The sequence below is a fragment of the Protobothrops mucrosquamatus genome, unplaced genomic scaffold, assembly GCF_001527695.2.
Source record: "Protobothrops mucrosquamatus isolate PMUCROS unplaced genomic scaffold, P.Mucros_1.0 scaffold447, whole genome shotgun sequence".
Taxonomy (NCBI): domain Eukaryota; kingdom Metazoa; phylum Chordata; class Lepidosauria; order Squamata; family Viperidae; genus Protobothrops; species Protobothrops mucrosquamatus.
In genome coordinates this window covers 294,740-321,046 of record NW_015386770.1, presented here as the reverse complement: position 1 = coordinate 321,046, position 26,307 = coordinate 294,740, and the positions used below count along the sequence as shown (strand labels likewise).

At 38.3% G+C, this 26,307-nt stretch overlaps 1 protein-coding gene across 1 annotated transcript in view; it reads left to right on the top strand.

Annotated features, from left to right (window-relative positions):
• The window catches only part of ADCY1 (adenylate cyclase 1), a 438,043-nt gene that overhangs the window by 216,271 nt on the left and 195,465 nt on the right, over positions 1-26,307 (top strand). Inside the window, exons 3-4 of the mRNA XM_015816400.1 lie at positions 1,596-1,714; positions 15,960-16,071. Coding sequence (XP_015671886.1) covers positions 1,596-1,714; positions 15,960-16,071 — 231 coding nt within the window. The remainder of the gene's footprint in view (positions 1-1,595; positions 1,715-15,959; positions 16,072-26,307) is intronic.

The window sequence follows — 26,307 nt, the reverse complement described above, 5'->3', positions numbered from 1 at the left end:
AATACGTGGGATAAGATATATAAGTAATATGGTATTTTTTGATAAGACATAAAATGTAAAAATATTGGTATGATGAAAGTGACGGAAAAGTTTGAACCTTAAAGACAAATTAAGTTTGAAAAGATTTAGGATTAAGGAATGATTGAAATATTGAGGGGAAATTAGGCTTAATAAGAACTTTGAAAAAAAGGATATATAGTGATTCAATCAATTTTACAAATAGAAGTGAAATATAAATTGATTAGAAAAGATGTTATAGGTAGATATTATGATAGATAAGTAGTATAGTATTTCTATAATATATAAAATATGAAAATACTGGGATGATATATTTAAGTGGAAAATTTGGATATTTAGATGTTAATTACTGAGAAAATTATGATTGATAAGAATTGTTTGAATATTATGGAGAAATTGAGCTTAAACAAGATTTATGAAAATAAGATATATGGTGAATCAATAAGATGACTTTTATGAAAATAACATAAGTTGATAAGAAAAAAATGCTATATATGGACGCTATTATTGTTGGTATATATATAGAAGAAGAAAATGTTTTATTTAATCATTTATCAAATATCAAAAATATATTTGTTTAATGGTAAAGAAGGAGAATACTATTGGGAGAAAAGAGGATCAAGGAAATATATTATCAATTGATATACTGATAATGGAAATATAAAAATTAATTATTATTGACTGTTAATTAATTATTATTTACTGTTAGTTAACTATTATTGATTGTATAAAACAATTCATGAACCAAGACAACATGCTGTACATCAGGCACTAAGGTTGTTAATAAATAAATAAATAAAACTTTTACCAAAAAAAAGTCATATGTTTAATATAACACTTAAAGGTGTACACAACCAGACCCATGATCTTTATGCTGGATGAAAATAATTGACATTTCTGAAACATCTTCATAAGCTTGTGCCTGGGAGAATTCTAATTCTGTTTGATTTGGTTTGATTTTATACTACTTTTTTAGGTATATAAATTAGACACAGTGAATTATTTTATTAACTTTTAATTATTTATAATTAGGGTTTGTATGCTGCCTCCTTTCTTTGGTCTAGGTGCCTTATAATATAATGTGATACAAAAGCAATAAGTAAAATAAAAATAAATGCTTATACCAGAATTGGTCATGAATTATCAATATTTTTAACAATAAAGACCTCTAAAAATCTCTAACAATAAAAAAAATTAAACAACAGTATCAGTGGTCTTGTATATATTGTCAAAACACAGAGTTACAGCTCAGGATGACTGATAACAGCCATTTCTTGAAGTCTCTGTGAAAGAGCAGCATCTTGATTGCCTTACTGATAAAGAGGAGACTCTTCTATCTTCTGGGGGAACACACTATTTCAAACGACAAAAGCCATAGCAGAAGAAAGGGGTTTCCTGACTCCTACCATCTAATTCACGAAGGAAGGAGACTTGCAAAATATCCCTTTCTTCTAGTTTGTCAAATACTGGGTTAATTCTGTTCAGAATGGATAGAATGGATATTCCAGTTTACTAGATGTAATGAAAAGAAGAAAAGTTCATCATGTATCTCACAATATGTTTGTTTTTATTTTTAGGAACGACTCCTGATGAGCCTTTTGCCCAGAAATGTTGCCATGGAAATGAAGGAAGATTTCCTTAAGCCACCTGAAAGAATTTTCCATAAGATCTACATTCAGAGGCATGACAATGTTAGGTGGGTTTGATATGAACTTACAAAATAAATCATGCTGTATGAACTTTTCATGTACCAAATGTACAGGTATAGTATAGGGGGTACCTTGCTCAATAGTAGTAACTGTGAGAGGGATCTCGGAGTCCTAGTGGACAATCATTTAGATATGAGCCAGCAGTGTGCTGCAGCTGCCAAAAAAGCCAACACAGTGCTGGGCTGCATTAACAGAGGGATAGAATCAAGATCACGTGAAGTATTAATACCACTTTACAATGCCTTAGTAAGGCCACACTTGGAATACTGCATCCAGTTTTGGTCACCACGATGTAAAAAAGATGCTGAGACTCTGGAAAGAGTACAGAGAAGAGCAACAAAGATGATTAGGGGACTGGAGACTAAAACATATAAGGAACGGTTGCTGGAATTGGGTATGTCTAGTTTAACGAAGAGAAGGATGAGGGGGGACATGATAGCAGTGTTCCAATATCTCAGGGGCTGCCACAAAGAAGAGGGAGTCAAGCTATTCTCCAAGGCACCTGAAGGCCGGACGAGAAGCAATCCTGATCAAGGAGAGAAGCAACTTAGAACTAAGGAGAAACTTCCTGACAGTTAGAACAATTAACCAATGGAACAACCTGCCTCCAGAAGTGGTGAATGCTCCAACACTGGAAGTTTTTAAGAAGAGACTGGACAGCCGTTTGTCTGAAATGGTGTAGGGTTCCTGCCTGGGCAGGGGGTTGGACTCAATGACCTCCAAGGTCCCTTCCAACATCATCATCATCATCATCATCATCATCATCATCATCATCATCATCATCATCATCATCATCATTATTATTATTATTATCATCATCTACAGTAATGAGAGGCATTAAAAAGCAAAAACATATACAATGAAAATCTGAGTGTCTGCAAGTGAAGAGACTATCAACTTATTTTGAGTCAGTAAAGTAGCAAATACAATTGTAATACAAGGATAAATACAATCTCATTCAAAATATTACAAGAGCCAAGCAAATGCCATGCTAGTTTTTATCAGAGATGGACAATGTTTTTGTGAAACTCTTGTATAGTATTAATTTAGTATTTCTTTTACATATGTGAAACATCTAAATGACTGCTGTTTCTGCACAATTTGGCATTTACACTATACACTACTTGAATATCAAAGTTACTTATTTTTGATGTTTACCATTGACTGAAAATAATAAAATACAGATTCTAAATTAATTTTAATTATTTTCTGATCCTCACAATGTTCTACTTCTTTCCTGTTTCATTGAGACTATTCTGTGATTTTTTTTCTTGTTACAATGTCAAGGCCCCAATATAATTATTTACAGCTATTTTTTTTTACAAATACTGGATGGTTTGTTTCTTGATGAGTTTGAACCCACACTCACTATCTTTAAGAATATATCTCCACATGACTCACATGCAAATGTGAGCAAACTTATTACCTTTGCTTCCAAGTTACAAAGAGCAAGAAGGTTCGCTTATTTTACTGAATTGCTTCATTTATATATTTCATTGAATTCTGAATGTTTGTAGCATGCACCTTTTATAGATAAAACTTTATTTAGAATTACATGCCTGAAAATAAACTTGCATTTAGAATATCAGTCTGGGATCACTTGGAAGAAATCATAAAACAGTCTCTAAAAAGGAAGGTGGGGTATCACCTGATGTCAAAAAGGTGATAAGGCATATTGCCAACAAAACCTCTGGGATGTTGTTTTGCTTCATCAAATTGCCTTTTTCAGATCCATCATTCAGAATCCATCTCTCTTTCATTAGATATCTCAATCCAGTAGGAAAGCCTTTGTTTAGGGAAAACATTCATTCTTATGAAGGCTGGCTAAAAATATTCCAGATTCCTCTTGGGCACATGTTGCCCTCATCTTTTTCTGATAAGTATTCTGTTTCCCACAGCATTCCCTTGCTGGGTGAGTGTTTACCACTTCACCAGCACTTAAGTGGTTCATAATCCAACTGAATGCAATATCTAAGGGACTTGGGTGAGCCATTTACTCCATACACATATTAATCCATTAATGGTAAGCTACTTAGTGGCAGAACAAATCACCATCCTTACAAAAGAATAAGCTAAAAAGCTAAGTCATTACCTGCCTAACACATCTCTTATTTTATCTAACGCAACCCTTATTTTTTTAAGAATGTGCATAAGAGATAGGTCTCCTGATATGCTTACAGCAGTACCAACAAAAGCAGCAGCCATCTTCTATCCTTGCAACTCTCTATGCCCATCCCATAGACACACCGCAGCTGGTTCATACATAGTATTGAAAGAAAATGTAGATTTTATTTTTGTTTAAAAGGTTTAGCATGGTTTTGTGGCATTCGACAAACAATGTGTCAGTGTTGTGACAACAGAAGAAATTGTAGCCATTTTACTTTTGTTTTTCTTTGTAACTTTCCACTCTATAGCTGGGGTTTTCCTTGTAGACAGACAAAAGGGGGAGGGGGAGGTATAAGCATTCTTAGTTAGTCATAACAATTGCAGCTGCGGTTACAATCAAGATCAATGTGAGTGACGAATTTTGGCGGTAGAAGGGTGGGGGAGAAAAGCCTATGTTTTTTTGTAATTGGGGAATGTGATGTGTGACAGCTTGATTTGGGGCGGGAATTGCAATTTGTAACTTTGTATCACAGGAGGGAACTTTCAGTTTTGGGTTCAACTATGTAAGTGGAGATATTTTGTTTCCAAATAAAATGTTCTTTAAGGATGAATTTCTTGCCTTGAAGTTCCTTTGACTGGTTTTATCTATTGGAACCATGACATTAACCCAAAACTGCCATCTACATTAACATCATTGGGGTCCTGAGCTCCAGTCACCTTCCCAAAACCAGGAAGGAGGTTGACAAAGATTCAGGGCAGATTTCAGTATGGAGAGAAAAGAAGCACCCACAACCAGCAACCCGACCATGGCGGCTGCCTCAGCGGAGGGAGAGCAAGCCCTTGCGTTGTTGCAGAAAGTGGGTTCGGAAGTTCTGCCAGCGGGAGCGAGATCCAAAATGCGGGAGCTATTGTGGTCTTCAGAGTGGACCCTGCCCAGTGGATATTCTAAGCACCCCGAGACAGAAAACCTCCGGTTTGGAGTACGACAGGACGGGTGGAAGAAGCCGGGGGCCCAGCTTTGCAGCCCGATTTCGGTCTGCCCAGCGACCCTAAGGGGTTGGAAAGTTGCCCTGGAGGGGTAACGAAGAAGGAGGGATATTCAGGAGCCCAGACCAGACGGCGGTTGGTCCAGGTGGACTGAAGAAACCCTCTGAAAGGATACAGGAAAGGCTGCCAGGTGCACCCAGGCAGCCCTAGTCATCACCAGCCGGAAGGAAAGTGAGGAGCAGCGGCGCTTCCCCAAACATCTGATTGTCAACAGCGTGCTGAAACTGGGTGAGCTAGCCCCTTTTCCTTTTGGAATTACAATTTAAACATTGATCCCCTGACTGGGTAGAGCTAAAAAGCAAATACCCCAGAAGGACTAAAAAGCAGCAAGCAAGTACAAGGGGGAAGGTCTCTTAAGGAATACAAGAAAAATCTTTTAAAATCGGACTCAGATTGATTCAAAAAAAGATTATCTGTTGTGTAAGAGGTGGAAATTTTTTTTAGCTACAATCCTAAGAGTAAATAACCTATAAAGAATTTTTTTTATTAAAAGTTTTATAATATTTACAAAATAAACCCCCTTCCCCACCCCCCAAAACCCCCCACCCCCCCACTTCCCAAAGCTCTTCACAGGGTTACAAATATATTAATCATAATCTAAATAACATTATCCAACTAATTATGTAACCAAATCTATAACACACTTTAACTCCCTTTTAAAATAAATTTAGATAATTTAAAATTAAGCACAATAATAAACAAATAATCAACTTAATTATTAAACAAAATTACTACTCAAAATAATAATAATATCAATATAATAAAATATAATAAAACTATAAAAATATAATAAAATATTCACAATAACAATACTGTAAAATTTACTCAAACACGAAATGGAACTTTTCAGTCCCATATTTATTCTGAATATAATCTATCCATCTTCTCCAAACCGAAATATATCTTTCCTATGTTTGATCCTTTAAATAAGCAGAAATCTTGGCCATTTCTGCTAAATTTGACACTTTAAGAGACCATTCTTCTACAGTAGGCAAACGATCTGTCTTCCAGTTTTGAGCTTCCAATAGTCTTGCAGCTGTTATAAGATTTAACATCAGATTCATTTCTTTAGCATCCAAATCTCCCATAATACCTAATAAAAATAACTGCGGTGTGAACTTTATCTTTTTCTTAAAAATATTTTGAATATTCCACCAAACCTTGATCAAAAATGCTTTTATTTCCCTACACGTCCACCGAATATGAAAATAGGTTGCATCTAAACTTCCACATCTCCAACATTTGGGCTGTAAATTAGAATACATGCATGCCAATTTTTGAGGATCCAAATGCCACCTATAAAACATCTTATAAAAATTTTCTCTTAAATTTTGGGCTTGAGTAAATTTTACATTTTTAACCCAAATTGTCTCCCATGTATCCAATGAGATCGATTCTTGAATATTTTGAGCCCATTTTATCATACAGTCTTTAACTAGTTCCGTTTCAGAATCCAATTCAATCAAAACATTATAAATTCTCTTTATATGTGCTCGAGTTGGATCTTTAATCTGTTTGATCAAATTCACATCCTCCAAAGTAATACCAACCTTCTGATCTAAACTCCACCTCATTAACAATTGATTATAATAAAACCAGGAATATACAATATTTTCTTGTTTCAAATCTGCTAAGGATTTAATTTGCCAATCCTGTCCTACCAAACTAAGTAATTCCCTATAGGTAATATTATCCAAATTAACTCCTCTAGATACCCCCTCTATCACCTGTCCTGGAATCGCCCAAATGGGAATTTTATAATTTAGTCTATAATAATATTTCTTCCAAACTCATAATAAAGCACTTCTTAAAATGTGAGCTTTGAAAACTTGATCTACTTTTTTATTATAAATCAAATAAGCATGCCAACCAAATAATAAATCCCATCCCTCAAGTATAAGTATATTTCTATTTGTTAAATTAAGCCAGTCACTAATCAATGTTAAAGCCACCGATTAAAAAGGAAAACTTTGCAATAATTTTTTAACTAGACATTAAATAGCAAACAAGGACATCTAGTGGCAGAAGAAGATACCACAACACTATAAATAATAAAATATTTTTGAAAGATTGTGACCTTGGGACAACATCTGGTCTAAACAAAGTGCCTTGACATGAGTTTTTAAAGGAGAAGACTTTTCACAATTAAATTTGTTGACTCTGGATATAACTAAATAGAAATTATTTGGAGACAGCAAAGGTTTTACATCTGAGATCTGACTGGAGGAGTTGGATTTGGCCTAAAGTAGTTGGCTTGTTCTTTTTCCCCCTTTTTTCCTTTTAATTGGATTACAAGATAGTTGGCTTTTTTACTTCTTTCTCCTCTTTTTTTTCTTTTTGCCTGCATTATTTTGTCTTCTCTCCCTGAGATACTGGACTTTGCCTAAAGTAGTTAGCTCCTTTCACAGTTTGGATTTAAGCCTAAAATAGTTGGCTGGAAGAATGAGTGCACCAAACTTTACTAGACTTATGAAAAAGACCTCCTCTGCACCATTTGTGGGAACACCTAGTCCAACAACCCAGAAATCTATTGAAACAATGTTGCAGCGTGAAAAAATAAGCACTGCTCAAAATGAGATGCAAACTACATTAAAATCGATTCAGGAATTAATGCAAAAAAATCATGAAGAAACACAAAGTAAATTTGATAAACTAAGTGAAGAAATTTTGGATGTAAAGACACGATTCGAAGTGCATCATCAAATGTTGCTTAAAAATGAACAAAGAATTCAGAAAATGGAAAATAAATCAGAATATATTGATAAAAAAATGGAAATATTATTACAATAAAATGAAAAATTAGAACAAGCAAATCAAAACATTGAGGGAGCGGTCGCGATCCTAGAAATGGAAAAAGCAGAACACTACTTAAGATTTCAAAACTTCCCTGAAGATAGAGATGAAAACATAGCAGTTGTGATCATTGAACTCTTGGCAGAGGCTTTGAAAGCCGATAGAGAAGAGATGCAAATGGAATAGATGAAGTATTTCGAATGAATTCAAGCTATACAAAGAGATTTAAATTACCTAGAGAAGTGCACGTGAGATTCATAAAGAAAACACACAAGATGAAATATTGAGGAAAGTTCGAGAGGAACCATTACAATATAAGAACAAAGAAATTGTGGTTTTAAAGCAGATACCTAAGAGAGTAAGAGATACTCGAAGACAGTACCACTTTTTAATGACAAAGCTGATTGCAAAGGGTATAAACTTTAGATGGTTAATGCCAGAAGGGATTTTAATCAACTGGAATAATACAAGATACTGACTGGATTCAATCTGGAAAGCAGAGGACTTTGAGGGGAAAAAACAGTGTGTTCCTAGATGAAGGAGTGCAACATCAGCAAGAGGAGAGAAAGGAACAGAAACAAATGGAAGGGACATCTGGAGAAACAGCTATACAATCAGGAGAACAGAAGGAGAAATGTGAGTAAGAGAGTTAAGGAGCGGCTAGAGATCATGAGATCTACTAGACCTAAATATAAATAACAGAAATGGAGAACGAAAACGGAATTTTTTCAGTGAACATAAATGGACTAAACTCCCCATCAAAAAGAAGTAATTCTTTTAGGAAACTGCAGAAATTAAACATAGACATAATTTGCTTGCAAGAGACACATATAAAAAGAAACAATTTCATAAGCTTTTGGAATACCCCAAAATTGGGAAACTTTACCATGCATCAGCGCAACAAAAAAAGAGATGTTGCTGTATATATCAAGGAGACAATAGATTCTAAAATGATCTATTCAGATGAAGGTGGAAGAATTGTGATGGTAGAAATATATTTACATCAAAAACAAATATAGTTGGTAGTAATTTATGCACCAAATAACAACCAGGAAGAATTTTATCAAAATCTACACAGAAAAATAATAGAACTGGATCAAAATATTTGTCTAGTAGGAGATTTTAATGCGATTGTGGATGGGAAAATGGATCATAAAAGCAGTAAAACAGGAAAAACTGGAAGAAGAAGACTACCTAAGACTTTTTTAAAAAATTATGATAGAAGAAATTGGAGTTCAAGATGTTTGGAGGGAAATTAATCCAGGGAAATTACAATATACATTTTATTCAAATAGCCAAAAATCCTGCTCTAGAATCGATATGATTTGGATGACACCAGAACTGAGGATGAATATGCAGGACATTGAGATAGAACCAGGTACATGGGCAGACCATAATCCTTTAAAAGTAATATGCAGAGGAATACAAAAAAACCCAAGATGGACTTTGAATCAATCTATACTAAAACAAAGAGAATTTATAGAATTAACAACAAAAAAATGGAGTTTTTCTTTAAAGAAAACAAAAAAGAAGATACAACATTATCTAAGCACCTCGAGACAACCCAACCAAAGAAGAGTTCTTCAAGAGTAGCTGAGTCGGAGTTGCAAGCAGGTGCCTCACGGGAATCATGCTCTCCTGATTGTAGAGGAGCAAAAATATTGGCAGCAGCAGAAGATTCGGGTGAGTGGAAGTACCTGTCAGCAGTCCGCAGTCAATCGGTGGAGAAGTTGGTAGAGATGTTCGAGGGGCTAGAAATGGGAAGTGAGGGGCAGGTCACCCACTCCTTGCCTACTAGTGAGCATGATGATCAGTGGAGTCAGTGCCAATCTATGCCCAAAATAAGCCCTAGCCCTAATGGTGAAGCTTGGGTGGCCACTCCATGTTTGGAGCCGCCAGCATTGACCTCAAACCCAGTGGGGAGGAAGAGTCCTCACCATCACCCACGGTGCGACAGTCCAGGTAGTTGTCGATCGTCAAGGAGTCCAGAACGCTACTCGCGCCATGACAGTCCTGGCCATTGGAGAAGCCCTGATTGGCATTGTTCATCACGGTCCCCCGAACAGCATCACCGTCGTGAAAGATCCAAATGGCGGGATCATTCTGACAGCCCCAAGAGACGCCTTTGTGACAGTCCTGGCCATGGGAGAAGCCCTGATCAGTGTCGTTCGTCATGGTCTCCTGACAAGTGTCACCGTCGCAAAAGATCCAAATGGCAGTATCATTCTGACAGCCCCGAGACACGCCTTCATGACAGTCCTGGCCATAGGAGAAGCCCTGATTGGCATAGTTCATCACGGTCTCCTGACAGGCATCATCGTCGCGGGGTTCCTGATCAACTAGAAGAGTGGTACTGAATGGCAGTGAAGCTAGACATTGAGCTTGCTCACTATAAGAAGCCAACTCCTCCAGGAACCAGACCAAAGCCGGAACAACCCAGACGGCCGCCACCGCAGAAAATCCCAGCAATCACGGCCACGAAATCTCCTAAGCCACCTACTGGCCCGACGATCAAGTGCTTTAGGTGTGGCCAGTTGGGACACAGAGCCACAGTTTGTCCCGTTCCATTTCCTCAGGAAAGAAGTGCCCTGACACCATCAGAAAAGAAAAAGTCAACTCAGCTCCCTTCCAAGGAAAAATCGAGCAGAATCACACAAGAGCAGATCACTCAGGTCGCCACTCCCACGCAGGAGTCGACAGAGAGCACCACTGACCTGGCCACCGTCCTGACACCCTACGACAGTGATGTTGAGGGTGAAAATGATCCGATGGTGAGTCAACCTTTACCACATTTCTCCCTAAACGCCAAGCTTATAGTCCCAAAAACTGAAGCTCAAAAGGACTTAAAAGTACTTGTAGATTCAGGGTGTTCCCAATGCATCATTAGCCTACCCATTGCTGACAGCTGGGCATATGAGCAAGGCTTTCTAACCCCATGAAGTTTGAACAGGCAGATGGTTCATTGATGGGAGGAGCTTTAATCACTCACCTAACTGAGCCAGTACAGCTAGAGATATGTGAACATTAGGAATTCATCTGCTTTGTTATAGCCCCAAAAATGATGGAAGCAGTGATTTTAGGCCTATCTTGGTTAGATAAATGGAAACATTTCATCTGGTGGGAGAAGGGGATGAGAACCTTGAGATTGCCTATAGGCCCATCTCCCCCAATTTATCTTTTGATGTTACGGGGACAAGGGACCACCCACCGACATGGTGAAAGTAGCCACCATACCCCCACCTGGGGAGCAACTTGTCCCCAGTGAATACAGAGACTTGGCAGAGGTGTTCAGTGAAAAGGAATGTGATGTTTTACCCCCTCACCAAGCAAATGACTGCACCATTGAAATTTTATCCAGGGGTAAGCTGCCAAAGCCAAAAATGTATGCAATGACTCCCCTTGAAGTGGAGGAACTGCACCAATATATTGATAAGAATGTAGCCAGGTGTTTCATTTAGCCAGCCAAATCCCAAGTAGCCGCTTCTGTGTTGTTCAAGGAAAAGAAATATGGGTCTCTTAGGCTCTGCGTAGATTTTAAGGGGATTAATGCTGTGAGTGTGGAGAACATGTACCCACTCCTACTCATGAAGGATTTATTGTCCCATTTGGCGAAGGGAAAGATTTTCACAAAATTGGACTTGAGAGAAGCTTATTACCATGTTAGAATAAAAGAAGGTGATGAATGGAAGACTGCTTTCAATAGTCCCCTGGGTAATTACCAGTTCAAAGTTATGCCATTCGGATTGCATGGGGCTCCTGCACTATTCATGCAATTGATCAACCAGATGCTACATGAACATTTGTATAAAGGCATTTTGGTGAATCTTGATGATATCCTAATCTACAGACGACTGTGACTGTGACGGGCTTAGTACAGGACGTTTTGAAAAAGCTGCTGGATGCTAAGCTCTATGTCAAACTGTCAAAGTGTGAATTTCACCAAACACATCTGGATTACTTAGACTACAGAATCTCCAGCGGTATTGAAGACTCCCTGCAAGCTCTCCCCTAAGCAAGTTTGTTGGGCACAGTACTTTAATTGTTTCAATTTCAACCTTCGGTACATAACAGGTAGAAAAAATTTCTTGGCTGATGCCCTATCCAGATTACCGCAATACAAAAGCCAATGTGAACAGATTGTGCACTCTATCATGTCAGCACTGCAGCTCATTTCCCCAGTGACTCCACAAGACCCATATCCTACTGCCTCTTCTAAACTTGACAATCCTCTTGTTATGAAACTAAAACAAGAACTGATCAAGGACCAATGGCTCAAAACCCACCAAACTATCCTGACCCACAAGGATGGGTTGGCTTGGAAAAAAGGGAAGTTATACTTGCCTGAATCTCTCCATGTGCAAACACGTCAGCGAAGCCATGATGTAAAGCAGGCTGATCATTTTGGCTATTTGAAAACCTTGGATTTGATCCGGAGCAGTTTTGGTGGCCAGGGTTAAAGGGGGATGTAGAGAACTATGTAAAAAGCTGCAGTGTGTGTGCTACGATGAAAAGAATTCCAGGAAAAAACCGTGGACTGTTGCAGCCTTTTGCTGACCCTTCCCTATCATGGGAAGAATTTGCTATGAATTTTATTGTTGAATTACCTGAAAGTAAGGGAAATACGGTAATATGGACTGTAATTGATCTCTTTTCAAAACAGGCTCATTTCATTCCTGTCCAGGTCTCCCTTCAGCGCAGAAACTAGCTAAGCTATTCCTTAAACATATTTATCGACTGCTCGGCATTCTGAAAAGAATAATCTCCGACAGGGGGGGCAGTTCACAGCCAAATTCTGGAGGAGTTTTCTGAAACTGATTGGTTCTTCACAAAGGTTGTCATCGGCTTTTCACCCGTCTACGAATGGGGCGGCTGAAAAGGCAAACTCAATGGTGGAGCAATACCTTAGGACTACCAGCAAACGAACTGGGCTGATCTCTTGCCTTTTGCCAAAGTGGCTTACAATAACACTGTCCACAGTAGCACGGGACTTACACTGTTTAAGGTTGTCACTGGAAGGGATTTTGTCCCAATACCTGAATACCCTCATGAACCACCTGCTGTTCAGACCTTAGATCAATGGGCATCTTCATGGAAGGGAATTTGGGACGATGCAAAGAAAGCTTTGGAAAAAGCCTCAAAAATGTACAAAAAAATGAGCTGACAGAAAAAAGGCTCCTCACCAACAATTCCGGGTGGAAGAAAAAGTTTTATCTATCCACAAAATATTTGAAACTCAGGTTACACAACAGAAAATTGGGACCAAAATTCCTGGGACCTTTTCCCATCGTAAGCCTTTTGAATCCAGTGACTGTAAGGTTAAAGCTCTCTCATCTTTTAGGCAAGGTTCATCCCATTTTTCACTGTAGTTTACTGAAGCCTTATAGAGAGTCATCTTTGAGACCCCCTCCAAAGAAAGCCCCTGGATCCCTGGTGGTAGCGGGGCAGACCCATTACGAAGTGAAGTGGATTTTAGACACTAGACTGTACAAGGGAAAATTGCAGTATTTGGTACAATGGAAGGGTTATCCGTTATCAGAAGCTACTTGGGTGAAATGTACCAATGTGAAAGCAGATAGGCTTATTCGTAGGTTTTATGATAAACATCCAAACAAACCCAGAGGGGGTCCTTGATCTATGTCTTTATTTACATTACAGGATTTCTCCTTTCATTGAGAGGAGCCAAATGTCAGCATTGTGACAACAGAAGAAATTGCAGCCATTTTACTTTTGTTTTTCTTTGTAACTTTCCACTCTATAGCTAGGATTTTCCTTGTAGACAGACAAAGGGGGGAGGGAGAGGTATGAGCATTCTTAGTAATGTCATAACAATTGCAGCTGCAGTTACAATCAAGGTCAATGCGAGTAAAGAATTTTGGTGGTAGTAGGGTGGGGGAGAAAAGCCTGTGTTTTTTTGTAATTGGAGAATGTGATGTGTGACAGCTTGGTTTGGGGTGGGAATTGCAATTTGTAACTTTGTATCACAGGAGGGAACTTTCAGTTTTGGGTTCAACTATGTAAGTGGAGATATTTTGTTTCCAAATAAAATGTTCTTTAAGGATGAATTTCTTGCCTTGAAGTTCCTTTGACTGGTTTCATCTATCGGAACCATGACACAATGACTTACACAGCATATGAGACCTCCATATAAAAGCTGGATTACTGAGAGATTTGAAGAAAATATAAAAGCTGATAGAAAGTTTTCTGAATAAAGGCTATAGGACTATGATAAGGTGAAAATCTGGAGGTTCTGTGCAAGATGGGGGCCATTACATCATTTAAAACTGTTATTACTGCAATATAAGTATGATTAGAAAACTACACCAGATAAAACCATCTTTTAAAATTGTTATTACTATAATATAAATGTGATTAGAAAAAGATGAAAAAAATCCTATGTTGTATATTTTTAAAGCACCCAAAATAAAAGAAAACTAAAACAAGAAAAAGTGCAAAACATATCTCAACCATCTAATCCTAGGTTGCATCAACAGAGGGATAGTTTTAAGATCATATGAACTGATAAGACCCCTTTATATTGCACTGGTGAAACCACACTTGGAATACCATATCTATTTCTGGTCACTAAGACATAAAAAAGATGCTGAAATTCTAGAAAGAGTACAGAAAAGAGCAGCAAAGTGATAAGAGGTCTGGAGGTCTTAATTGAGGGAATAAGAAACTAGGTAATGAAAAGGATGAGGGGTGATATGATACCAATCTTCCAGTACTTGAGGAGCTGTCACAGAGAAGAGGGAATCAACTTATTCTCCAAAGCACCTGAGGGCAAGACAAGAAGCAATGGGTGGAAGATCATTAAAGAGAGATCCAACCTAGAACTAAAGAAAAATTTCCTGATAGTAGAACAGCTTGCTTCTGGAACTTGTGGGTGTTCTATCCCTCAAGGTTTTCAAGAAGTGACCGGACAGCCTTTTATCCAGAATTGTATAGGTTCTCCTGTGAAAGCTTAGATCAGAAAACCTCCAACATCTCTTCCATCCCTCTGTTCTATCTTTCAAAATTACCAAAAATGGTCTATTAATTTGAAAAGGTAGAAGAAAGAATTTGGAACATGACTATCTCTGGAGCATTTAAAGACATATACAGATATTCAAACCTGGTTTTTGGTACAAAGTATGATTAAGATTTTATTTGGATAATCTCTTTTTTTCCTGGTTATTTGGATTAAAGCAGTTGATAAGTGGACACTCTCCTGGTAGGTAATTTTTCTCAACCATTTTCCTGTGGCTCAAGTTTGGCCACTGAGGATTTTACTTTATTTTTTAACAATAATAATAAGAGTAAAATACTTTACCGTTTCTTAATCTTGCTTGCAATACAGGAGATTAAAGAGGGCCTTAAGTTACAACCTGACCCAGATGGATGGCATTGCCATTATGATATCATTTTTAATTGAACTAAATGAAGCAACATAAGAATATTAGTAATAAATATGTAAAATATCATGGTAAAAAGCACATGATCATGCAGAGACACCTATGGTAAAACAGAGGGAAGAAGCTACATGAGCTTGGTAAAAGACATTGCTGCTTTAATTAGTTGAAGAGAGGTTCTTCCTGTGTGCTCCTGTATGTTTTAAAGCACCTCTTTTAAAGTACTTGCACCAAGGTATGGTGAATATAATTGGAATTGGAATTTATAGAGATAGGTTTCATCTAAATCAAAATCAAAGTAGGGGACAGGGATAATACAAATGTACACAGGAACTGGTAAATATGAAGGAAGAATCATGGTGGTCAAATTAACTCAACAATATTAGCTCAGCTTTTTGAGAGTTTTGATGGAGCTGAGATCTGCAATCCAAACTTTTGCCAGCACCCTTGTTGACTAAGTATCCCTTCAAACTATAACCAAGAAAAGGTTGGCTATGTAAAATAATTTTCAGTCATCAGAATTTGCTAATTCTCTGTGGTCAGCTTTAATATATGCACACACATATCCCTTCTTGCCAATTTGCAAGAAGTTTCACAACTACCCTGCCAAGACTTGACGATGTTTTGATCCAATATCCCAGTTATTCCCTGAAAAGTCATGAAAATACAGTACAAATAATATACATCAACATAAATATTGTTATTTCATTATCTTCATAATTTTCTAGAGTATTTACATTGTTTTTTGTAATTTTTTTCTGTAGTAGATTAAAAATTGAGGATTATAATATATTTTTGTTTTATATTCATTCCCCAATTTTCTCTGTGAATTCCTTTAAAATATTAATATGTAATCATTGGCAAAATATTTCTGACTCTTCCTTTCACTTTACAGTATATTATTTGCAGACATTGTGGGGTTTACCAGTTTGGCATCTCAGTGCACTGCTCAAGAATTAGTGAAGCTTCTGAATGAACTCTTTGGAAAGTTTGATGAATTAGCCACAGTAAGTGTGTATGCTTTTGTCACTATGAATTTAATTTTGCTTTGTGAATTATACATAGTTGAGATGTGTTTCTAATCATGTTTCCAATGCTTTTTCTTCTAAAAAGTCAAAAACTCATCAAATAACTTTGGTTAATAATGTATAATGCCAGGTTTAAACAATCCATGTAATTTCCGAGTACCATTTTTGTGCTCGTGATTGCTAAAAACTGTTAGTTTGTTTTCTGATGCGCTGAGTTAGGGAAGGTTGCATTATAGATGAAAATTCTAATATAAGCTGTAAAAATAGGTGTTCCACAGGATTTTTTTTTAACAAAAAGCCTCTGTGCTGTAGCCCTTTTCATTCTATAGCTCTCAAAAATGTTCTACGCAGTTCTTGGCTATCAGAAGTCAGCCACTTCTAAAATAATTCATTGGAACTGCAAATGAATTAGTGAAAAAAAGAAAAATTAGAGCTGACATTTCATCAACAGTTGTTTCATTATCAATGGACATATTTAAACAACACAATTAAAATTATTTTGAATAATATAGATCATACAATGCTGATGTTACACTTAGAGTACAGAATTACATAATGTTCCTTTTTTTTCACTTAGTGAGAAAAAAACTGATACTGATTAGGCAGTTTTGTATGTGCACATTTTCATTGATTTATTAATTTCATCCTTCTATTTTCTAAAATTCAAAAGCATTTGGTACTCTGTTGAATGGGTGTCAAGACTGATTTGCCTTTTCACCTAGGTTATTTCTTTAGCTCATATCTTGAAACAATGGAATGCAAAGGTGGGAGGGACGATTTCTAGGCAACCAAGAGCCCAAGGCTACTCAAAGGAGAAATGGACTGTTTCTTTTTTTTATAAAAGTTTTTATTGAGTTTTATGGGGTTAGGGAAGTGCTAGGACCAGGATAGGGATTAAGGTTCAGGGTGGGGTTAGGATTGGGATTGGGACGGGATTGGGAACAACATTGGGGTTTCCTCCCAATAACATTTTCAAACTTTAGCAAACAGACTATTGTCCGGGTACATATGCTCAGTTAACACTAATTAATACAATAGTAAATAGCTGTAGTAAATATGATAAACAATAATCATAAACAATATCAATTGGTCAATACATATCATTCTTCTTGCTAATATATATTCAAAATAACATATCAGATTCATTTCTCACTACTTCATTTTCCTAACCATTGGTAAAATTTATGCCACGTTTTAAAATAAACTGAATCTTCTTTCTCTTTAATCTCTAAAGTTAGTCTATCCATTTCTGCACATTCTAAAATTTTCTTAATTAAAACCTCTTCAGTTGGTAAGTTTTCATTTTTCCAGTATTGGGCAAATGCTATTCTCGCTGCTGTCAATACATGCAATATTAAATACTCATTCTCCTTCTCATACTGACCTCCTAATATTCCTAACAAAAACAGTTCTGGTTTAAATTCTATCTGTATTTTAGTCATCTTTTCCAACCATGTATGTATCTTAAGCCAAAACTTTTTCGCTTTAGGGCATACCCACCCATACTTACTACCATATCTGGTGGGTATGTCCTAAAGAGAAATGAACTGTTTCCATAGCAAGAAAAAATATTACTATTGGACAATATGAACACCCAGTGGGCGGGGAAGAGGGAGTCTATTGTTTAACTAAGCAAGCCTTCAAGCAGCAAAACCAGAGCTGTTTTGCTTTCTTCTGTGCCAATGTAAATTTTCAGTAAAGTATTATACTCTTGGTTAAAATCATGTCCCAGGAGTTTCTTTTTCTGGAAATGCCAACTAGACAGTTGACATTAAACCAGCTCTCTACTGTAGCAGCCCACCAAGAGGTTGGCAGCTTGAAAATGTTAGCAGTTGACAGAGGAGTGGATGGACGGGTGAGACCAGAGGGAGCCTCCTCTCTAGAAAACTATGGTGGTAGCCCAACACACAACCCTAGTGGCAGCTGGACTCCCCATTCAGGCACCTCAGGCAGCATTGGGGCTGCCACCCAGGTACATCTTAATGCAAGAGGACTGAGCACCGCCTCCCTTCACAGTTTGGTACAATGGACAGCCCAACCATGTGGCTTATTTCCTGACCCAGGTCTGGAACTATGTGGAATTCTATGGAGCAAGAAACCTGGACGTATGCACCCGGCTCAACGCCATCACATCTAACCTGGGTGGGATGGGGTGGAATGGCTGGTGTCTCTATGACAAGGGGGTTCCAGAGTTGTAAGACTTGGACACTTTTGTGCAGGCATTGCAAGACAGCTTTGAGAACCATGCAGTGGCCCAACATGCAGAGATCTGCATCCAATCCTTATAGCAGGGGAAGTGACCAGTAGCATAGTACATCTGAGATTTCCATGGCCTGACGGCTTGCCTCAGAAATTGGCCCAAACGTATGCTAGTCTACCAATTCCAGAAGGAGCTGAGCAAGGAGTTGTATCACAACTGCTGCCCCAGGGAGTACCAGGCAACCTTCGAGCGTGGTCACAACATGGAGCTCAACCTGATGGAATGCCAGGAACATGCAATGCATGAGAGATGGTCCCACCAGATGCCCAGGTGATGCCCAGAACCCTATGGAAGGAGAGAAGAGGCAATCCCTTCCACAGGGAAAAAGCTCCACTAGAGCTTGAGAGCATGTTTCTGATGTGGGAGGAAAGGCCACTGAGCAGTCGATTGCCCCATGCCATACCCAGTATTGACACCTCAACCCAGCCCAACCAAAGTTGGAAAAGCCTCCAGTGAGAACAAGGGAGAAGACATGAGCGGCCCAACAGGTCATAGAGGTGTCTCCCAATCCAGTGAAAAGGAGAGAACTCCATCCCACGACAAGCCCGGCTTGGTCTTCTATGAGAGCAACAGCGCAGGGGAAGATGACCCGATGGTAAATGGCACCATCATCCCCAAGACAGCCTGAGTGGATAATCAGGTGCCCTCCTTGGGGATAATGGGGGTCTTCACGGCTTTGTTGGATTCAGGACCCGGTGCCTAATCAGCCTCCGGACTGTGGAGAAACTGAGACTGAGGAAGTTAAGACAGCCCATGGGATTCTCCCAGTTAGATGGGTCCCTTATAGGAGGGGCACCGGCAATTTGCCTAACAGAGCCAGTGAGCCTTAGGGCTGGGACCCATGTAAAGAGTATCTTCTGGAATGACTGAGACCATGCTCCTGGGACTTGCCTGTTTGAAGAAATGGAATCTGTCAGTAGCTTGGGACAGCAACAAGTGGTGAAAGAAAAAGAAAGTAGCTAACTGGCAGTGGCCAGTGAAGGCACTGCACAACAGCCATGAGCCTGCAGTTAGTAAAATGAAAGTGGAGTCAGTGAATACACTAAAAGGAAGTGAGGGGTTAAAGCTGCTCATTCCAAGTGAATACTGAGACCTAGCAGTGGTGTTTAGCGAGAGGCAATCAGACATGCTCCTGCCCCATTACCCCACAGACTGTGCTATTGAGATTTTGCCAGGGGCAAAATTACCAAAGCCAAAGTGTACTCAATGACCCTAAGGGAGATGGAGGAACTTCGGAGGTTCATAGATAAGAACTTAGCCAGGGGATTTATCCAACCAGCGAAATCAAGGATGGCTGCCCCTGTGCTTTTCAAGGAAAAGGATGGATCTCTTAGACTGTGTGTGGGTTACCGTGGAGTGGGTGGTATCTGCATAGAAAATATGTATCCCCCCCTCATAAGAGACATGCTGGGCTATCTATCCAAATAAAAGATCTTCGCCAAACTGGACTTAAGGGAAGCCTATTACTGAGTGAAGATTAAAGAAGATGAATGGAAAACCACATTTAACTGCCCTCTGGGTTGCTATCAGTTTCAAGTGATGCCATTTGGATTACAAGGAGTGCTGGCAATATTCATGCAATTAATAAAAAAAAATCCTGCATGAGCACCTGTACAAAGGATTGCTGGTGTACTTGGATAACATTCGAATTTATACATGAAAAGCTGGTGAGAGCAGTACTTGAGAAGTTGCAGAAAACCCAGCTGTACGTGAAACTATCCTAATGCAACTTCCACAAGAACAGCTTAGACTACCTGCGGTATTGCATCTCCAAAGATGGTGTAGAAATGGACCCAGATAAGGCAAGGGCAATTCTGGAATGGGAGGCCCCTTGAACCAGAAAACAGTTAGAGTTTCCTGGGATTCATGAACTTTTACTGGCAGGTCATTCCCACATTTGCCCAGATAGCCCTGCCCATTACCAACTTGCTGAAGATGGGGGGGGTGAAGCCCAAATTGAATTAACCACTAAACTGGTCCATTGAATGCCAAATGGCTTTTGAGAAGCTAAAGTAGCTATTTTGCTGCAGAGCCAGTCTTGAAGCACACAAACCCAGATGAGTCTTTTGGAATCCAGACAAATGCCAGCGATGTGACAGTATGGGTAGTTTTACTCCAAAGGAACAAAAAGGAGGAGCTGCAACCCTGTGCCTACACGTCTCACAAGTTATCCAATGCTGAGCGGCATTGGGCCATCTGGGAGAAAGGCTTATGCCATCCGATGGGCCCTTCTGACATGGAGGCAGTTTTTGGAGGGTAGTAAGATTTCCTTCAAGGTGTGGATGGACCATAAAAACCTGGAGGTATTAAGGACCCCAAGGAAGCTATCCCCTAAGCAGGTCTCATGGTATCAGTGTTTTAACCACTTCAGTTTCACCCTTCGCTATTTGCCGAGGAAAAAGAATTTTCTAGCAGATGCCCTCTCTTACATGCTCCAGTACAGAAGTGCCTGAGAGGAAGTAGTTAACTCCATCATCCGATCCAGGCAGCTTGCAGCACCAGCGCTTACAAGGCAGCAGAGAACAGCCTTTCTGGAACCGGTAGGAGAATCGTTAATGCAATCGTTAAAAGATAGTTCCAGAGACATAAAAATGACCTGATATCAAAGGGAAGGGAAATAAATTGTACGTCCCAGTCAGCCAGAGATTCTTAGTCATGAAGAGGAGCCATGATGCAAAACCCTCAGAGCATTTTGGATTCGTGAAAACCCTTCATTTGGTAAAAAGACAATTTTGGTGGCCAAAAATGAAAAAGGACATAGAGGCCTATGTGACTACTTGCCCCATGTGTGCCTCCATGAAGTACCTATCTGGAAAGCCTCCAATGTTGCTACAGTCGATAGCCAACCCAGCTAAGCCATGGGAAGAGATATCCATGGACCTTAGTGTAAACTTGCCTGAGAATGCTTGGAGCATAGTAATCTGGACTGCCATTGACCTGTTTTCGAAGGAAGCTCACTTTGTAGTGTGTCCAAAGATTCCTTCAATCTGGACTTAGCCAAGATGTTTGTGCAATACATCTATTGACTACATGGGGTCCCGAAGTGCATTATCTTGGACAGAGGGCTGCAATTCACCACAAAGTTTTGGTGGGAATTCTTGAAAATGATAGCTCCTCTCAGGGGCTTAGCTCCACCTATCATCCGAGTACTAATAGGGCTGCTGAACAAGCCAACTCACTAGTAGAACAATACTTGTGCTGCTATGTAAATTATTAGCAAACTAATTGAGCCAAACTCCTGCCTTTCGCATTGGTGGCAAAGAACAACTCTGTGCACAGAGCACAGGTTTTACCCCTTTCAAAGTGGCCATGGGGACCGAGTTCATAGTCCCATTCTCAGGGTCGTTATCTGATTTGTTGGATACATTAAAGCCATGTGGCCCACTGTTTATGAGGTGCTGAATAAGGCTAGGGAAAGTCAAAAGATCCAAGCAGATCATAAGAGCCCCCCAGTGAGAGTTTAAAGTGGGGGATAAAGTGTATTTATCCACCAGATACCTAAACCTGTGGCAAACGTACAAAACGTTAGATCCCAAATACATAGGGCCTTTCCACATCGTCTGGATCATAAATCTGGTGATGGTGGAGCTGAAGTTGCCAAGAAGCCTCAGGCAAGTTCATCCATTATTTCATTGCAGCCTTTTAAAATCTTTTCAGGGATCTGGTTTTAGGCCAGTCAAAGAACCACCTTATTCTCCCATCTTAGTAAAGGGAGAGGAGCACTACGAGATTAAAAAGATTTTTGACTCCAGATACTACAAGGGAAAATTACAGTATCTAGTACTGTGGAAAGGCTACCTATTAGCAGAGGCTGTGTATGGCTGGCCCTGATGTTAGGGCAGTGAGGTTAGTTAAGAAATTTCACGTAAAGTATCCTCAGTGGCCCCATTAAGGAATGCAGCCATAATTGGGTTGTACGTAATAATATATATGTGTTTATTGTTGCTCCAGGTCTCCCTTTCTTTCCAAGGGGGTCGGCATGTCTAGACTGATTCACCTTTTCATCTAGATTTACTCTTTTGCTCCTATCTTGACAATAGAATGCAAAGTTGGGAGGGACGATGTCTGGGCAACTGAGAGCCAAGGCCACTCGAAGGAGAAATAGACTTTTTCCATAACAAGAAGAAATATTACTATTGGACAATGTGAACACTCGGTGGGTGGGGGTGAGGGAGGATATCATTTAACTAAGCAAGCCTTCAAGCGGCAAAACCAGAGCTGGTTTCGCATTCTTCTGTGCCAATGTACATTTTCAGTGAAGTATTATACTTTGGTAAAATCATTTCCCAGGAGTTTCTTTTTCTAGAAATGCCAACTGGACAGTTGACATTGGGTGTGTTTGTGTGAGATCTACTTGGGTTTCTTTTGTTTGTTTGTTTTTTGACTGCTATTTCTGTAGTACTAGGCAACTTATTGTTTGTGTAGAAAAGAAAGAAAGAGTAGGATGGAACATAAGCATTAATTTATCTAGATTAATTTTTATCCTATATATTTTATCACAGTTAATTTTGCTTTCTAGCTACACTTTTAGCAGATAATTTAGTTAACAGTTGCACACATTCATATTTCCTTTGTATTTCGGTTTTGCCAATCTGTACAAGACAGTAAAAATATTTTAAATATTTGAAAGAACTTGCTACCACAAGGAGGAAAAAGTGTCCACACGTATGAACCGAATAACTGAATTCACGTGTGTGTGTGTGTGTTTGCACGTGTGTATGTGTATTCAAATTGATTAACTAATTGATTTTGTGGCATCAAGTCCTTGTCATCTCTTTGTAACTATATTGGTAGATATTTTTCATGACAATATTCACTAACCTGGTATTTCAGTCTTCCAGCTGCATCCATTACCATTGCATATGAGTCCATCTACCTTGCTATTGGTCATTGCTTCTTTTCTTATGTTCCATCTTCCCAATATTACAGCCTTATCTAGGGCATTAGGTTTTGCATAATGTATCTGAAATAGGATAATTTGGGCCTGATCATTTGTGCCTCAAATGAGAACTCGAGGTTGATTTGTTTGGTTGGTTGGTTTTCTTGACTGAATTCACAGTATTCACAGGAGGATTCTCCAAGAACAATGTTCAAAAATGTCAATAATCCACCTATCCTACTTCTTCAAAATGCAACTTTCATTTTCATACAATACCACGATTGAATGATTCTATATGTTTTAGGTATAGACCACTTTTTACAAAAATAGAACACATTTAATTGATTGAATTGAGTTGGTTTGATAACAACCGCAGATAAAATATTAAAAAATATTAAAGTGCCATGAAAAAGTATTTTTGACTATTGCCTAAAAAATAACAAATGCCTGTAGCTTAATGATTGTAGAAACATGTCTTTTTATTTTATTTTTTTTAACAAAATTTTATTAAGTTTATATGGATGAGGAAGAATAGGAACAATACAGGTATGGTAAAGGGAGGGATGGAAGGAAAGGGGAAGGGGAAGGGAATAAGGAATTAGGGTAAAATAAGAATAGGTACAATCACATATTTCAACAAACAAGCTACCGTCCGGATCATAATAATGAGTAAATATCATATTCAACCATTTTTAGCAAAGCTTAGACTGTAACATATTAAAAACGATTAGTAAACGAATATGTTGATCTATTAAGTAAACACTACTAATAAAATCTCAAAAAAATCCTAACAATCAAAAGTAACAAATGAAAATCAGTAAATCAGGAAAAATAATCATATCATCAAAATGTTAGTTAGAACTCGATTAAAAATCAGTCATCTATTCTAAAATATTGAATCCTTCAAGTTCTAACATGTCTCTAACCATTGATAAAAATTTTCCCAAGTTCTAAAATAAATTGAATCATCTTTTTCTTTCATTTCTAATGTTAGTCTATCCATTTCTGCACACTCTAAAATTTTAGTAATTATAGTCTGGTCAGATGGTAAATTCTCATTTTTCCAAAATTGGGCAAATACTATCCTTGCAGCAGTTAAAACATGCAATATCAAGTAGTCATTCTCTTTACCATAATTAGGTCTTAATATTCCTAACAAAAACAATTCCGGTTTAAATTCTATCTGTAGTTTCATTATCTTTTCCAACCATCTATGGATCTTAGACCAATATTTCTTAGCGATAGGGCATATCCACCAGGAATGGTAATAAGTGCCTGGCTGTTGTTTACATTTCTAGCAGATATCCGAAACATTTTTAAACATTTTTGCTAAGCGAACTGGTGTCATATGCCATCTATAAAACATCTTATATAAGTTTTCTTTATATGCTACCGCTTTTGTAAGCTTAATATTTTTATCCCAAAGTTTTTGCCAGTCTTCCAAATCTATAGAATGTCCAAAGTTCTTTGCCCATACTATCATTGTTTCTTTCACTTGTTCTTCTTCCATCTTCCAGTTTAAAAGAAATTTATAGAGTTTTCTAATAAAATTCTCATCTGTTTTTAACAAAATTTTATCTAATGGGGTCTGTTTTTTGTAAAAACCTGTCGATTTTATATCTTTTTCGTATCTTGTTTGAATTTGCAAATAGGACCACCATGTCAAGTCAATACCTTGTAGTTATAAAGTTTGCCTGTCCTTAAGTTTTCCCTCTTTGTCTAAAATGTCTTTATAACTAACCAGTTTGTCATAATTAATCAGATTTGGATAGGCAAATGTTTTTATTGTTGAAAGCCACTCAGGTATTTTCATATATATATATTATGTTTAATTTTCTCCCATTCTGAAAGTAGTACATTTCTTATCGCATGATTTTGAAAGTACTTATGTGCTTTAGATTTCTCGTACCATATAAAAGCATGCCAACCTAACTGAAGGTCGTGTCCCTCTAAATAAAGCAATCTTTTATTTCTCAATACAATCCATTCTTTAAGCCAAAGCAAAATAGCCGCTTGATAGTAAAGTCTCCAATCTGGAAGTCCAAAGCCCCCTCTATCCTTAGATTCTTGTAACAATTTACATTTGATTCTCGCTTTCTTTTTTTTGCCATATAAATCTTAAAATCATTGCATTTAAATCAGCGGTTCTCAACCTATGGGTCGCGACCCCATTTGGGGTCGATCGACCATTTCACGGGGGTCGCCAAGGAAGGCTGTCTGCCATTTTTTCCCCTTTTCCGGCGGGTGCCTTACCTCCCTTGAGCTGGGCCAGCTGGTGGTCGGCCTGCTCCATCTCTGCCGCTTGACAGCTACGCCTCGGCCGGCGCAGGGGGCAGAACCACGCATGCGCAGCGCTCCCGGACAGGGAAAGTCCTCGACTTATGACCGGTTTAGTCCTTGACTTACGACCGGTTTAGTCCTCGACATACGACCGGTTTAGTCCTCGACTTACGACCGGTTGGGGGTCGCGGCATTAAAAAGGTTGAGAACCACTGATTTAAATCATCCAAAAAAATTCTTAGTAAGTTTAATAGGCACTGTTTGAAATAGGAAAATTAGCTTTGGTAAAATGTTCATCTTAACCATCGCTATTCTTCCTAGGATAATTGAAGATTTTCCCATCTTTCCAAATCTATTTTTATTTGTTTCATTAATCTCTCATAATTATCTTCTTTTAGTGTAGTATATTTTACCGTTAAATAAATACCCAAATATTTGACTTTTTTAACTATTTGAAGATTTGTCATTTTAGCGAGTTGAGTTTTCTGTTTGTCTGTTAAATTATTTGTTATTACTTTAGTCTTTTCCCTATTTATTTTCAAATCAGCCACTTCTCCAAATTTCTCAATTTTCTGCAAGAATTTATCAGCTGTTTGCAAAGGCTCCTCTAGAATGAAGACCAAGTCATCCGCAAAGGCCTGTAATTTATATTTCTGGTCTTTAATCTCCAGACCTTTAATTTCTGTATCTTGTCTGATATTTCTTGCCAGAACCTCTAATGTAAGAATAAACAACAGAGGAGACAACGGGCATCCCTGTCTAGTGCCTTTTTTAATCTCAAATCCATCTGTGTAAT